The 15,683-nt window shown below is 49.0% G+C and overlaps 1 protein-coding gene across 1 annotated transcript in view; it reads left to right on the plus strand.

The window, feature by feature from the left end:
• The window catches only part of LOC122386394, a 213,877-nt gene that overhangs the window by 135,295 nt on the left and 62,899 nt on the right, over positions 1-15,683 (plus strand). The window contains exon 7 of the mRNA XM_043375563.1: positions 7,597-7,784. Within this exon, the coding sequence (XP_043231498.1) occupies positions 7,597-7,784 (188 nt within the window). The remainder of the gene's footprint in view (positions 1-7,596; positions 7,785-15,683) is intronic.

A 15,683-nucleotide genomic window follows, 5' to 3' on the forward strand; every position in this document is an offset into this window, starting at 1 on the left:
GTAAAATGCGGCCGATCGCGTCGAAACTTTCAGTACCTCGCATTGATCAATTTTACACCTACCCTGAAAATTTCATGACCCTGACCCCAATGACCTTTGAACTGTGACCTCTTTTCCGTGACCATGTTTGGCCGAAATCGCGATTCGGCGTATGTCGGCTCGCATTAGCCGCGCGTTTGCAAGCTTTTCGTGGTTTTAAACGTTCAACCATGTGATTTGATGTTGCTCCCATGCATTAGGGTGGGTGTCAAGGTCACCTGAAGGTCAGGTCATGTCATTGACCTTTGGTAACCTCGGTTCACTTTTTCGAGTTTCACATGTTTCTAGGCTAGCTTTTGGAGCTGATTTCGAATTTAGCAACCATTTGAACATTTACGAAGTAGTTTTGGTGCGTGAGATGATGTTTTTCGTACTCCAGCGTAGATGGGTAGCCATACGGCTTCCACGGTTCTACCCACCCATCTACGCTGGAGTACGAAAAACATCATCTCACGCTCTCAGTCCCAGTGGATAAAAACAACACCTAGTTTTGGTGCCTTCGTAACATCTTACGAAGCTGTCAGAGGTGGATGACAGGTACTACGAATACCCGTCACGACCCCTACCGGTTGACCTGACCTGACCTGACCTGACCTGACCGGACCTGGTCTAAACGCTTAACGACATCATTTGTGATCAAAACTAACACGATATTCGTGATCAGCACCTTGGAAAACCCGTTAGCAGCCACGCTTTACGACTTTCTAACGGGTCCCGATATTCCCGATTTTTGGGTCATTGACCTGACCTGGAAGGTCAATCGATGACCTAGGACCTTAACCCGCGCACCGACGGGGGTCTACGCCAACTTCGTACCGACGGGGGGGGCGGATGACCGACCCCCTGAGATCTCGAGAACGAAGCAAGGTAGCGACAAGCGGTAAACGGCATCGGATACACACGGACAAGGTCTACAATTTTTACGAAGGTAATTTTCAGGTCAGGTCAAAGATGACGTCACAGGGATCAAAAAAGTCAAAATGGCGGCGCTATATATCGAGAGTTTTTTCTCGAATAACTTTCGAATTAGTCAAGATAGGAACAAACTAAGGGCATCATCGTGATCCTCTCGTCAATCCGCATCGAATGATATATATGTTGACCTCGAAAGGTCAAGGTCAAAGGTTGACCTCAGGTCACGTGACCTCGAGGTCATCATGTATATTATTCGATGCGTCTTGACGAGCTGAACACAATGAGACCATCTGCGCGGCTGTATCTTGTTCCTGTACGGAGTTATTGTCAAAAAACCTTTGGTGACCTTTGATGACGTCACATGACCTTACAGCTGCCCAACAGCAAAACAGACCTCAAGGTAGTGAAGGTTGATCGTATATGAAGTCATGTATGGTATATGGGGCCATTCCGAGCCGTTTTAGTGGTAAAAACAGGGAGTTGATTTTTTTCCCATTGACTTATAATGGGGAGGTCGCGAAATTGACCTGACCCTAGGTCACCGATATCAAAATTCCGATGTATGCAAATTGTAGCTACTAATGACCTCATAACATCCTGCGACTTTCAAAGGCCTCCGACATCTACTGTAGCTCTGGCACGGTGACAAATTTGCAAAAAAGTGACTTGAGGTTGGGTCATTCAAAGTGACCTGGTGACCTGACCTTGAAAGTTAGGAGGTTCAAACTTGCACACCACGTGTAAAATTGATGGGAGAATAATCGTACTAAATTTCGCGGCGCTACGCGCCGCGGGGGGCGCGTAGTGCCCCCCGCGCTCTACGCGCCGAAAAACCTCAAGGGGGCGGATATCCGCCCCCCGTCGGTGCGCGTGTTAAAATTGGATATCGTTGGCTTCCTCTCGTGACGGGCAACACGCTCGTTTTTTCCGCGAAGCTCTAGATCCATCAGGAGCCAAACGCGAGGTTTTTGTCCTCACTAAAACGCGTTGGAATGGCCCAATATACCTTATTTACGATCAAATTTGACTACCTTCAGGCTTTTGTGCTCTTGGGCAGCTGTAAGGTCATGTGACGTCATCAAGGGTCACCAAAGTTTTTTCCCTAATAATTCCTCACAGGAACAAGATACAGCCACGCGGATGGTCTCATCATCGTGTTCAGCTCGCCAAGTCGCATCGAATGATATACATGTTGACCTTGAGGTCACGTGACCTGAGGTCAACCTTTGACCTTGACCTTTCGAGGTCAACACATGTATGATTCGATGCGGATTGACGAGTGGATCACGGTGGTGCCATAAACCGTTCCTAGCTTGGCTACTTCTAAGGTTATTCGAGAAAAAATTTCCTCATATCTTGCGGCACCATTTTGACTTTTTTGACCCCTGTGATGTCATCGTTGACCTGACCTAAAAAGTACCTTAGTAGAAATTGTAGACCTTGTCCGTGCGTATACCCTATGCCGTTTACCGCTTGTCTCTAGCTTGCTTCGTTCTCAAGATTTCAGGGGGGGGGCGGTCAACCGCCCCCCGTCGGTTCTAAGCTGGCGCAGACCTCCGTCGTTGCGCGGGTTAACCCGCGCCCTGCTGGGGGGGGGGGGGTGTTTGAACACCCCCCTTGTGGTTTTTCGCGAATATCTCAAAAACGGCGCCGCCGTTTTTGGTACACCTTATCATACATCAATTCTACACATGTTGTGAAAATTTCAGACCAAGGTCATTCAAGGTCAGGTCACCAGGTCACTTGAAGTGACCTCACATCATGAAAACTTTCAATGTCTGTCATAGCTACACCGAGTGACCGATCGCTTTGAAACTTTCAGCGATTGCTAAGAGCAATAGCATGTACAAAATGTATATCTCAGAATTTTGATATCGATGACCTAAGGTCAGGTCAATTTTGCGACCTCCCCATTGTAAGTCAATGGGAGAAAATTGAAATGCGCCTCGTTTGGATGAAAGACATTATAAACACTCCCAAACACCGAATTACAAGTGGTTTAGACACACTGAACTTGAAAATGGTGTCCGTGACCCTTGTTTATGCCCTGAGGTCATCTTAGGTCACGAATGGTATCTAACGGTTTTTCGTAAATAACTTTTGATAGAGGCATGCTAGAGCGATGAAAACGCCTTAGATGTGTTCAGCTCGACGATACGGTTCGACTGATATGCAACATGACCCTTTCCGGTCAGGTCATGACCTTGACCTGAGGTCAAATTTTCAAGTTGACCGTTCAAGGTCAAGTTATAGTTCATTCGATGCGTCTTGACGAGAGGAACACGATGCCGGTAAAAGTAAGCTCGTACAAGGCTTGGGTCAAAAGTTATTGCAGAAAAACTGTTTTCGAAAAAAAATCGGCTATTTTTGCAGTTTTTGCCCCCTGCAGGCAAAACCGTTGACGTTAGGTCAAATCTGAGAGAATTACTCAGAAAGGGCGTTAATAGGGCTATCGAATGCGCTTTTCCGCGGCGCTGTAGCTCTATTGGTTCCCGAGTTATGCGTTGGCTTCTTGGAAATTTTTGATATTCGACCTGGAAATCGGCGAAATTTTGCCTTCAATGACCTCTGGTGACCTGACCTTTGACCTGACCAAAAAATTGACTGAAGTGATTTCGTCATTATTTTTAACGCTCTTTCGAACGCCGCCTTCCGCGTATCGCTACGTGGCCCAGGAGCCGAGTTACAAGGGGGGTGTGTTCAAACACCCCCCCCCCCAGCAGGGCGTGGAAATCCAGGACCCCCAGCAGGGCGCGGGTTAACCCTATTCCTGGCGGGGGGGGCCTCAGGAGCCCCCCCCCCTGAGGTTTTTTGGTTATATCTCCCAAACGCGTTGAGCTAGGAAGCTCAAATTTTCTGACTTTTCCTAAAAGGCTTCTACGCAACATGTCTGAAAATTTTGAGTTGATCTGACCTCAGGTCAGGTCACCAGAGGCGGTTTGGTGACGCTACCTCAGAAAAGTTTGCAATCACGCCAGAGCTAGAGTTTTTGACCGATCAATTTCTTCTCTTCAGGGTTTAGTTAGGGTACCAGTATGTGCAATTTGTATATCTCGGAATTTTGATATCGGTGACCTAAGGTCAGGTCGATTTCGCGACCTCCCCATTATAAGTCAATGGGAGAAAAATCAACTCCCTGTTTTTACCACTAAAACGGGTCGGAATGGCCCCATATACCATACATGACTTCATATACGATCAACCTTCACTACCTTGAGGTCTGTTTTGCTGTTGGGCAGCTGTGAGGTCATGTGACGTCATCAAAGGTCACCAAAGGTTTTTGGCCAATAACTCCGTACAGGAACAAGATACAGACGCGTGGATGGTCTCATTGTGTTCAGCTCGTCAAGACGCATCGAATGATATACATGATGACCTCGAGGTCACGTGACCTGAGGTCAACCTTTGACCTTGACCTTTCGAGGTCAACATATATATCATTCGATGCGGATTGACGAGAGGATCACGATGATGCCCTTAGTTTGTTCCTTTCTTGACTAATTCGAAAGTTATTCGAGAAAAACTCTCTCCATATCTAGTGCCGCCATTTTGACTTTTTCGACCCCTGTGACGTCATCTTTGACCTGACCTGAAAATGACCTTTGTAAAAATTGTAGATCTTGGCCGTGCGTATCCGATGCCGTTTACCGCTTGTCGCTATCTTGCTTCGTTCTCGAGATCTCAGGGGGGGGCCGAATCGGCCCCCCCCCCCGCCAGTTTCTTGTCCCGGCGGAGCCCGCCAGGAATAGGGTTAACGTATACCATATCCAAAATGAGACCACCTAACTAGAAATGAGATTCTTTTGCTTTTGGTGTAAAAGGTGTAAAAGAAAAACATTTTTTCTAGGAACTAGTAATTCTACCACATAAAATTTCAAATTCTTGCCAACAATTCTCCAAAATTCTAATGATACTAGACTACAGGTTTACGCGATAACTGTATGTTCTGATATGTATGATTAACGGATGCATTAGTTTGGGTGTAGAAACTTGCATTTTTATTGGTGTTATTTGTGTAGAACTGGGTAACTGCTTTTAATTGAACTGTAAAGCATGATGGTGATGCATGCGAGTTGTTCGAGCCCTTTTTAAGTTAGGATGTTACTCAATTCAACCCTACCCTACCCTACCCTACCCTACCCTACCCTTACACTACCCTAACCTACCCTACTCTACCCTACCCTACCCTACCCTGCCCTACCCTACCCTACCCTAACATATCCTACCCTAACATATCCTACCCTACCCTACACTACCCTACCCTTTCCTACCCTACCCTGCCCTACCCTACCCTACCCTACCCCTACCCCTACACTACCCTACACTAACCTACCATACCCTACCCTACCCTACCATACCCTACCATACCCTACCCTACCCCTACCCTACCCAACCCTACCCCTAGTCCCTACCCTACCATACCCTACCCTACCATACCCTATCCTACCAATTACCATACCCTACCCTACCATATCCTACCCTACCCTACCCTACCCTTACCCTACCCTACCCTACCCATACCCCTACCCCTACCCCTACCCCTACACTACCCTAACCTACCCTAACCTACCCTACCCTACCCTTACCCTACCCTACCCTTACACTACCCTAGCCTACCCTACCCTACCCCTACCCCTACCCCTAGTCCCTACCCTACCCTACCATACCCTACCCTACCATATCCTACCCTACCCTTACACTACCCTACCCTACCCTACCCTACCCTACCCTTACCCTTACCCTACCCCTACCCCTACCCCTACACTACCCTACCCTTACACTACCCTACCCTACCCTACCCTACCCTACCCTACCCTACCCTACCCTACCCTACCCTACCCTACTCTACACTGCACTACCACCGACAGTCCAAGTTTCAGCTAAATCGGCCCAGAAACGGCTGAGATATTGCAAAAACAAATTAATTGTATTTACTGGCGAATCCTCTTGGCGAGCGGTGCCTTGTGTCGGCCTTCGTTGTCAAAGGTCAACGACCTCCCAGCTCTGATGCTTTTCACTCAGTTTTTTAAGCGAACAACTGAGCCTAAAGCGCGTGCTCTCTGCCCAGCGCCGGCCGCGCCCAGCCTGAGGCAGAGATGCACGCGCTGACGCCGCACCCGTGGTCCGATTGCGCCCATCTTTTGATACGATGGTCCGCCCCACCCAAAGTTTGTGGTAAACAAATTTCACGTCGATACGCGGCGCCGTTCCGGCGCTTTAAGACACATAAGGCTGACGGACGCAGACACGACTTATAATCTATTAACCTTCGCCCTGGTGGGGGGGCCATTTTGGCCCCCCCCCTGTGGTTTTTCAGCGATAACTCAGAAACCACTTGAGTTAGCGCCCTGAAACTTTGTATAGCTGTTTATTCAACATTTTTACATCATGTCCTTTTTTGGGGGGTTCGGGTCAGGTCAGGTCAGGTCACAAGGTCACCAAAACTGACACCACCTCTAAAAAAGTTCAAAACTCTCTCAAAGGCACAGCTTTTATCCGATCGATGTAAAATTTACAGTACTTGAAGATGTCACCCAGCTCTACAAAATGGCTATCTCGGATTTTTTATAAATGTGACCTAAGGTCAGGTCAGGTCATCGCTGCTCCCCATTATAAGTCAATGGGAGAATCGAAAAGTAGTTGTTTTTCAGCTAAATCGGGCGTGATTGTTCCTATATTTCGTTATTGAAGTGTCTTGGGTCAGCAAATCACAGCCCATGTGAAACCATTTGCTTGTGACCTCGCTGAGGTCACGCTAGGTCATCTCCCTGGTCACCAGAGGTCACCAGCGGTTTTTCTGCACTTACTTGTTATTGAATAGAGATAGAGACTCCGTTCGACGTTTATCGTGTTTGTCTCGTCAATGCGGATCGAATGATATGCAGCATGACCTATTTCGGTAAGGTCATGACCTTGACCTGAGGTCAAATTTTCAAAATGACCTTTCGAGGTCAAACTATATATCATTCGACGCGTCTCGACGAGCCAAGCACGATGGTGCATGAATCGTTTCTCTATTTTCTCGTGAATGCATGCTATAGTTAAAAACATTTTCAACGAAATTTGCCAAGTTGACCTTGCATGACCTCTGTAGGCCAAACCGTTGAGCTGAGGTCAAATCTGACGAACCTTGGCGAAAGAGCTTGAAAAGAGCTATCGATTGCTTTTTTCCGCGGCTCTCTAGCTCTTCTAGTTTCCGAGCTACAGCGGAATATGTCCGGCAACACCGAAAACACTGAAATTTGACCTATGATGACCTCTAGCGACCTCAATATTGACCTTAGCGAAAAAATGACCGAAATACTTTCGAACGTACTTGTTATGGGCTTTCGTTTGCTTTTTTCCGCGTCTTCCTAGCCCTCTTCGTTTTCGAGTTAGACGGGGGGGGGTCATTTTGGCCCCCCCCCCACCAGGGCGAAGGTGGCTCAGACCCACACCAGGGCGCGGGTTAAGTAAGATTGTATTTTTATGGTTCCAAGGTTCTTGAGCCTTTATTTATGGAAATCCGTAGCAGTCACAGTTATATCCCTATTAGTGGCAGGCTTCTGGCTACACCTGATTGCTCAGCGATGCCGAAAGGAAAGGCTGACGTCACTTCTACAACTTTGTTTTTTCATGTTTTTTGCTTCATGCTTTTTACAGGTCCACCACTTCAATGATATCTCGAAGGAGGGACGAAAGGAGGTTGGCAACGTGTCAACTGGAGTAGTCAACTACATCACTGGAGAGTTCCCTACCCTGCTCTTGCACGTGTGGCTGGCAGCAGCTAGCATCGGCATTACATTGGACAGCCTGAAACCCTTCTACACAGAGTCAAGACCTCCAAAAAGGTAAGTTTGATGTTTGACACAAGTGATTCAAATTCACAAGCTTCCCTTTTTATAATCTTGCATTTTTCATCAAACAGCGGTCAACAGACACTATACGATAAACAGTAGGTAAATGTTCACTTTCCTCTTAACCCTCGCCCGTGTTGGTGTTTTTCCAGCCACGAACGTATAAGGGGGGAGGGTCCGTTGGACCTCCCTTGCCGTTTCGCCCCTGATCGAGCTAGAGCTTCGCGGAAAAACGAGCGTGTTGCCCGTGACGAGAGGAAGGCGATGATACCCGATTTTAACCCGCGACGGCCGAGGGGGGGGGGGTTGGATCCAATCCCCCCTCCCCCTCCGTTTTTCATGAATAGCTCACGAACCACTTAACCCTCGCATGTGTGCGGCGTTTGCCAGCTTCTAATGTGTAGGGGGGGGGGGGGTCGGTTGGACCCCCCCCTTGCCGTTTGGCCCCTGATCGAGCTAGAGCTTCGCGGAAAAAACGAGCGTGTTGCCCGTGACGTGAGGGAGCCAATGATACCCAATTTTAAGGTCCTAGGTCATTGGTTGACCTTCCAGGTCAGGTCAATGACCCAAAGTCGGGAAAATCGGGACCTGTTAGAAAGTCGTAAAGGGTGGCTGCTAAGGGGTTTTTCGGGGTGCTGATCACGAATATCGTGTTAGTGTTGATCACAGGTGATGTCTTTAAGCATTTAGACCAGGTCAGGTCAGGTCATGTCAGGTCAACCAGTAGGCGTCGTGATGGGTATTCGTAGTACGTGTCAACCGCCTCCGACAGCTTCGTAACATGTTACGAAGGCACCAAAACTACTTCGTAAATGTTCAAATGGTTTCTAAATTCGAATTCAGCTCCAAAAACTAGCCTAGAAACATGTACAGCTCGAAAAAGTGAACCGAGGTCACCCGAGGTCACCAAAGGTCAATGACCTGACCTGACCTTCAGGTGACCTTGACACCCACCCTAATGCATGGAAGCAACATCAAATCACATGTTTGAACGTTTGAAACCACGAAAAGCTTGCAAACGCGCGGCTAATGCGAGCCGATATACGCAGAATCGCGATTCCGGCCAAACATGGTCTCGGAAAAGAGGTCACAGGTCAAAGGTCATTTGGGTCAGGGTCATGAAATTTTCAGGGTAGGTGTAAAATTGATCAATGTGAGGGTACTGAAAGTTTCGTCGCGATCGGCCGCTTTTTACGCGAGTTATTTGCGAAAAACCATGGGGGGTCCATCCGACCCCCCCCCCCCTACACATGCGAGGGTTAAGTTATCAACTTGAAACTTCGTATACCTGCTCCTTTTTCAATTTGACGTCTTTCGTCAAATTCTTATGCAAATTTTTCAAAAACTTTTTGAGATATATCGATTTTATTGCTGCAACTACATGGCTTTTTTCGTCAAAAAATGACCAATGTTTAAAAAATCGCCAACAATCAGGGGTTTAATCAATTTGCAAATTAAAGACACGAATAGACGCAGCTCAATGAGGTCTTCAAAATGGCTATCTCACTTTTCCCATAAAATGCATTTTTTACCCATAAAATTCAAAAAACTATGATTTTTGGAAAACAGCTAATAAAATCTTTTTTTTATTTAAAAAACGGAATATATGTTATATAGCTCTATTAGAACAATAGATGTCCCAAATTGCAACTTTCTATCTTGATTTTTGACCCCCAAAATGTAAAAAATGGCTCCAACATGTATAGGGATGGTGACGTCATAAGCATTTATGCGAGTTTTTGGCACTTCGTACCGGGACGGCTCATCCTTGAGCTGCTCTGCTCGCAGCTCCTCGGCACTCAGCGGTTTGATTTCCATCTCAATGACGGTACAAACCGACCAAGTGCACGAGTCGAGGTCGATGACCACGGTCACTTCTTGGCTTTGCCCTTCTTTCATTGCCCTTCAAGACAAACGGCTCTGTCCATTCACGTGCCGTCGTGCGGTATTTCGGGCCCCGGTTGATGCCGCACCTCGAACTCGAAATCGAGCAGCTTCAATGCATCCCTCACAAGTCGTGAGGAGCACTTGGGTTCCGTTGTGGCCTGGAGCATGTATCTGAGAGCGCTGTTGTATGTGGTCATTATGAAATGCCGACCGTCAAGGTAGTAAAAGAACTTCTCAAAGAGCAAAGACGACCACCATGCTCTCTTTTACCAGTAAAGGCTGCGGCAGCTTGGACGGAGTTGTAACGCAGGTGCGCCACAATTTTTTTTTCAATTTGAAAAAGCAAGCTGTGTCACAAACGAAAGTGCAATCATTGACCAGAGCGCAGGAAGGCCGACCACGCGCCGGCGCACTCGGGCCGGCCCGAAACAGCAGCTGCACCCGACTCGGATGAAAACAGACCGAGGCTGGGACCAGAGACCCGGATGCCGATCAGCCATGTCGTCTGATGAATGGAGAGCCGGGCTGTGCACGCAAACAAAGTCATTTGACCCCCTGACCGTCGCGTCGGCCCCAAGACCATCTGCGCGCGCCGCAGAGACACGGTCAGTTGGCTAAATCGGCTGCGATGCCCATCTGCGTCGCAGGCCGGCGTACACAAGGGGTGAAGCCGGCTTTGACAAAAAGGCTCCACTATGGACGACCACCCCCCACTTCATGAGAACCCGGATCTGAAGTCAACAAATGACATGCCGGAGCGCACCACCTGCCAGTGGCGAGTCATTAATCAGTTAACCCTCGCCGGCCGAGGGGGGGTGCCGCCCCCCATAGGGTTTTTTTTTTGCGATAGCTCCGAACACGCTGGCGATAGCGAGCTGAAACTTGGCATACCTGACCTTTGATTCAAGCCGGATCTTTTGACACTAACCGCATTTTTGAGTCAGGTCAGGTCACTGACCTATGACGTCATAAGTGAACCTCTGCACGGTCTTCAGATGTCGCAACTTCGCAACGCCCTCACTGCCAGAGGAGATGTCACAAGGAAATGAAACTTGCAGGATCTATTATCCATTATGAGTCTCACAACCTGTATATCTCAGATTTTTCCTAAAGGTCATATGAGGTCAGGTCATTTTCGTGACCTCACCATTATAAGTCAATGGGAAAAATGAAAACTGCTATTCTGGCGCCGGGAACGATCTCCAACTATCTCAAGCACACAGAATCGTGATTTGATCCACTCCTTGCAAGGTTAGATGCGTCACCTTTGTAATGTTGACCTTGCGTGACGTCATTTATGACGTCATCAAGGTCATATTAGTTTTTCGTCAATAACTCTTGATCAAATTGAGCTAGCGAGTCGGGAAAGCCACCAATGGACTCAGGAAGACCTGCCGAATCGAATGTTATACGACATGACCCCTTTCGACCAACTTCGTGACCTTAGGGTGCTGACCTGACCTTGACCTGAGGTCAACGCCCCAAGTTGACCTGACCAGAACAAAAAGTATATCATTCGACGCGCCTGAGCAAGGCGAACACGATGCTGCCAAAATCGGCGCTCTGCAGCCGTTTTTTGCGAAGTTATTCACCAAAAACTGAACCGTACCTTGGGGCACTTGACCTGACCTCAGAGGTCACCGGTTGACCTAGGACCTTAAAATCGGGTACCAATCTCTGCGTCTCGTAACGGCGCACACGCTCGTTTTTTCCGCGACGCGCTAGCTCCACCAGGGGCGAAACGGCGAGAGGGGGTCGTACCCGCCCCCCCCCCTCCCCTCGGCCGGCGCGTATGTAGAAAACCAATAGGTCCGGCGAGGGTTTAACCTTTGGAAAGCAGGACTTGGTCCCACTCTCGGCACCCCGATGGGGAACATTTATCAAGCGGATCATTACTGACAGAAGCCAAACAAGAGAAGGGCGCAGCAGCCGACCTGGACTTAAGCCGAGGACCAAACAAGGGGAGCGGAGAAACGACCCACATTTCTGATACAATTAACCCGGAAGCTGGGGAAAGAGGGTGGCACGCCCCAGGGGCTGCTGAGAGGACTGTCGATACTACACCCTGAGGGGATGCACAGCCGTCAGCCACCACCATCAAATCACGAGAAATTGGGGCGGTGCTTCAAGCCGAAGAAGACATCTTGGTTCGAGGGCGGTACCTACTACCTATGTCCCTCCACCGATTTAGACCGCCCACAAAAACTGGGGCGCCAAGTGATGTCATCAGGGGTATTTAAACTGGAGCAAGAAACGAAAGGGGCTTCTTCTCTGTGGCGGTCTACCTCGACGGTGAGAGTGCCACTAGCAGCAGCCGACGGCGCAGCAGTAGCCTACTCTCTTCAAGGAGGTCAGTCATTCTCGGAGCACAGACGGCCATTCCCAGTCCACCCGCTACAATGCCCGCCCCCTTTCATCTCTCATAATGACCTACCCTCCCTCCCTCGTGTAAGCTGACCCATGCTTTCCGACGGGGCGTCCCCGGAGGGAGGGATAGATTTGAGGGGGTGAGGAGGACGTACAGTCGTGTACAGGTTGATGGTCCTCCACTCTTTATCCACCGGGTTCCTATGGCTCAGCATTGGCAGCAGCCGCCTGGTACCGGTAGGCTGTGCCGCATGACCCGAGAGTGAAGCGGCACAGCCTACCCACACTGTATGACACCGGCTCGGGTCGCCTGGTAGAGCGATTAGACCGGACGCTGCGTTACACCGGCTGGGGGGAGGGGGGGGGGTAAGGGTCAGGCCTGTCTATTTGGCTCGGCTCGGTGGATGAGGCGGGCTGGAGTGTGGTGTGGGGCGGGGGTGATGTGGGGAGGGAGTGAGCGGACCCGGGGCTGGGTGTGTGTGGTCACTTGTCGCATAGACCCGATCGTAATCCACCCTCCAAAAAATTCGCTTTAGAGATATTCACAAAACCCAGGGGGGTTCAAACACCCATCTCCCAAGTGGAGTGCGGAAGGACAGGTAAGGGTCCATACGGTCTCCTCATGAATTGCAGCAAAGAAAGAAAACAGACCTGTCACCAAATAATCTTTCTGAAAAGTGGACTAATCGCATAGCCTCGGACACAGAAATAAACATCCAGCACGCGAAGCGCCTCGAACCGGGCCTCTCGCTACCGGTCAGTTTGACAGTCTAGCACTCCTACGCTGAGCTACATCGGATGGTGGCCACGGCCGGGGCAAAGTCTGGCCGGGCGGGCGGCGGGGCCGGGAGGTCGGCAGCAAACTCAATGAATGTTTTTGTGGTTCCGGGTGCCGGTCGCTCTAGCTTGGTGGAATGATGATGGATCATTGGCAAAACTTTCAACGTGGAGTCCCGGTTCGAGCCTCATCGGGGCTCCGGCTACTTTTCCGAGTTAGGATCCGGTTCGATTTTAGTGGTTGCGAGCCATTTATACGGTTTTATATCTACATGTCGATTGTCGATTGATTGATTGATTCATTCATTCGTTCATTTAATACATGTCGACATTTAACATACGAATTGACATCCAGGATCAATCCGATCAATCTACCATTTTCATAAGCGTATTGCCTAAATATCATGCATATATGTGGCACAAGACCTATGGTTGCCTCGATACCGTGGCAAATCACGTTTTGCACAATGCACAAGTAAATTATATTCGCTGGTTCTTCCGTGCATTTTGCTTAGCAAAAACAGGAATGCAATTGTTAAGCGACGCAAAATGTGCAATGCAGCAAGTGACCACACACACCCGCCCAGCCCACATGGTCCACCAACACGCCCCACACTACTCGCCAGCCCACGCCAACCACCGAGACGAGCCCCTCCCCCCGCGCTGGTCTGACGTGACAGCTGGTCTACAAAGCGCTCCACCCGGCGACCCGAGCCGATGTCAAACGGCGTGGGTAGACTGTGCCGCTTCACTCTCGGGTCATGCGGCACAGCCTACCGGTACCAGGCGGCTGCTGCCAATGCTGAGCCATAGGAACCCGGTGGATAAAGAGTAGGGGACCATCAACCTGTACACGACTGTACCGGGCGGCGGACGGCGGGCCTCCGACCCAAATGAAAGGGAAAGGGGACGGTGCTTGGCAAGGGTGGGTACGAACCCCCTCGCCGTTTCGAACAACCCTCGAGGGTTAACCCTCATCGGACCTATTGGTTTTCTACATACGCGCCGGCCGAGGGGGGCGGGCGGGTACGAACCAGCCCCCTCGCCGTTTCGCCCCTGGTGGAGCTAGCGCGTCGCAGAAAAAACGAGCGTGTGCGCTGTTACGAGACGCAGAGATTGATACCCGATTTTAAGGTCCTAGGTCAATAGGTGACCTCTGAGGTCAGGTCAAGTGCCCCAAGGTACGGTTCAGTTTTTGGTGAAATACTTCGCAAAAAAGGCCGGAGAGCGCCGATTTTGGCAGCATCGTGTTCGCCTCGCTCAGGCGCGTCGAATGATATACTTTTTGTCCGGGTCAGGTCAACTTGGGGTGTTGACCTCAGGTCAAGGTCAGGTCAGCACCTCCAGGTCACGAAGTTGGTCGAAAGAGGTCAAGTCGCATATCATTCGATTCGGCAGGTCTTCCTGAGTCCATTGGTGGCTTTCCCGACTCGCTAGCTGAGATGATTTGATCAAGAGTTATTGACGAAAAACTAATATGACCTTGATGACGTCATAAATGACGTCACGCAAGGTCAACATTGCAAAAGTGACGCATCTAACCTTGCAAGGAGTGCATAAAATCACGATTCGGTGTGCTTGAGATAGTTGGAGATCGATCCCGGCGCCAGAATAGCAGTTTTCATTTTTCCCCATTGACTTATAATGGTGAGGTCACGAAAATGACCTGACCTCATATGACCTTTAGGAAAAATCCGAGATATACAAGTTGTGAGACTCGTATGGATACTAGATCCTGCAAGTTTCATTTCCCTGTGACATCTCCTCTGGCAGTGAGGGCGTTGCGAAGTTGCAACATATGAAGACCGTGCAGATGTTCACTTAGTACGTCATATGTCAGTGACCTGACCTGACCCAAAAATGCGGTTGGTGTCAAAAGATGCGGCTTGGATCACAGGTCAGGTAGGGGAAAGCGGGGCCAGTTGAAACACGGGGTCAGATGAAACATGGCTTTATTTTCAACAGTATGCAACATATGGCGTTGCCGACACCACTGCGCATCCGCGCTCGACCACTTCCTTTGTCAACGGCGTTTGGGCGGCAAACGGACGGTAATTTTGATTTGACACTTGTTTTTGTGTTTTTGAGGGGCGTTTGGGAGAAATCGTTTTATAAATATTTTGTGATATCTCATATACCTTTGTTTGCTGAAAGAAGAACTCCTGGCTCCGGAATAACACCTTATTTGGCCCTTCATTCAGCATGATGCAGTCTCTCCAGCTCGTTTGACATGTGCTTTACGGCGCGTGCGAGATGGCGGGAGCGGATGGGGTCAATTGAAACGCTTTTCTGAGGGTCAGTTGAAACAGGGCCACAGGCCGTTTCAATGGACCCCGGTGACCTTTGCAATGGTTATTGTTCAGGGGCTGTAAACATTAAAAGAAATAGTCCACCTTTGAAATGAGCTTTTAAACTGAAATAGTAGTTTCATAGAGCTCAATTTTTGACCCCTTTTTCTCCAGCCTTTTGCTTGAAAGCACACTATAGCCTGAGATATTTCTCATTTTCCTCATCCGCCCATTTTACCATAGTCTATGTACTTTATGTCACCTATTATGAGGAACTTTGCACTTTTAGCTTTCCAACGACCTATTGAATGTAGCATTTGGAAAAGTGAACCGGACAAAATATCTCCTTAAGAAAGTGGCCTTAAAGAGGAAAACATCCCATTGTTAAGGATAGGTGCAATTGACCCCATGGGCTGGTTCAATTGACCCTCGCATCGGGGTCATTTGAAACGGGCGTAGAGCTGTTTTATAAGCATGCGTTTGGCAGCAAAATATGTTTGAAACGTAATTTTACATATCTTAAAATAAAGCCAAAAGAGCATATTTTTTCATGGTATTGTGCATTTTTCGATAT

The sequence above is a fragment of the Amphibalanus amphitrite genome, unplaced genomic scaffold, assembly GCF_019059575.1.
Source record: "Amphibalanus amphitrite isolate SeventyFive unplaced genomic scaffold, NRLGWU_Aamphi_draft 000249F_arrow, whole genome shotgun sequence".
Lineage (NCBI taxonomy): Eukaryota > Metazoa > Arthropoda > Thecostraca > Balanomorpha > Balanidae > Amphibalanus > Amphibalanus amphitrite.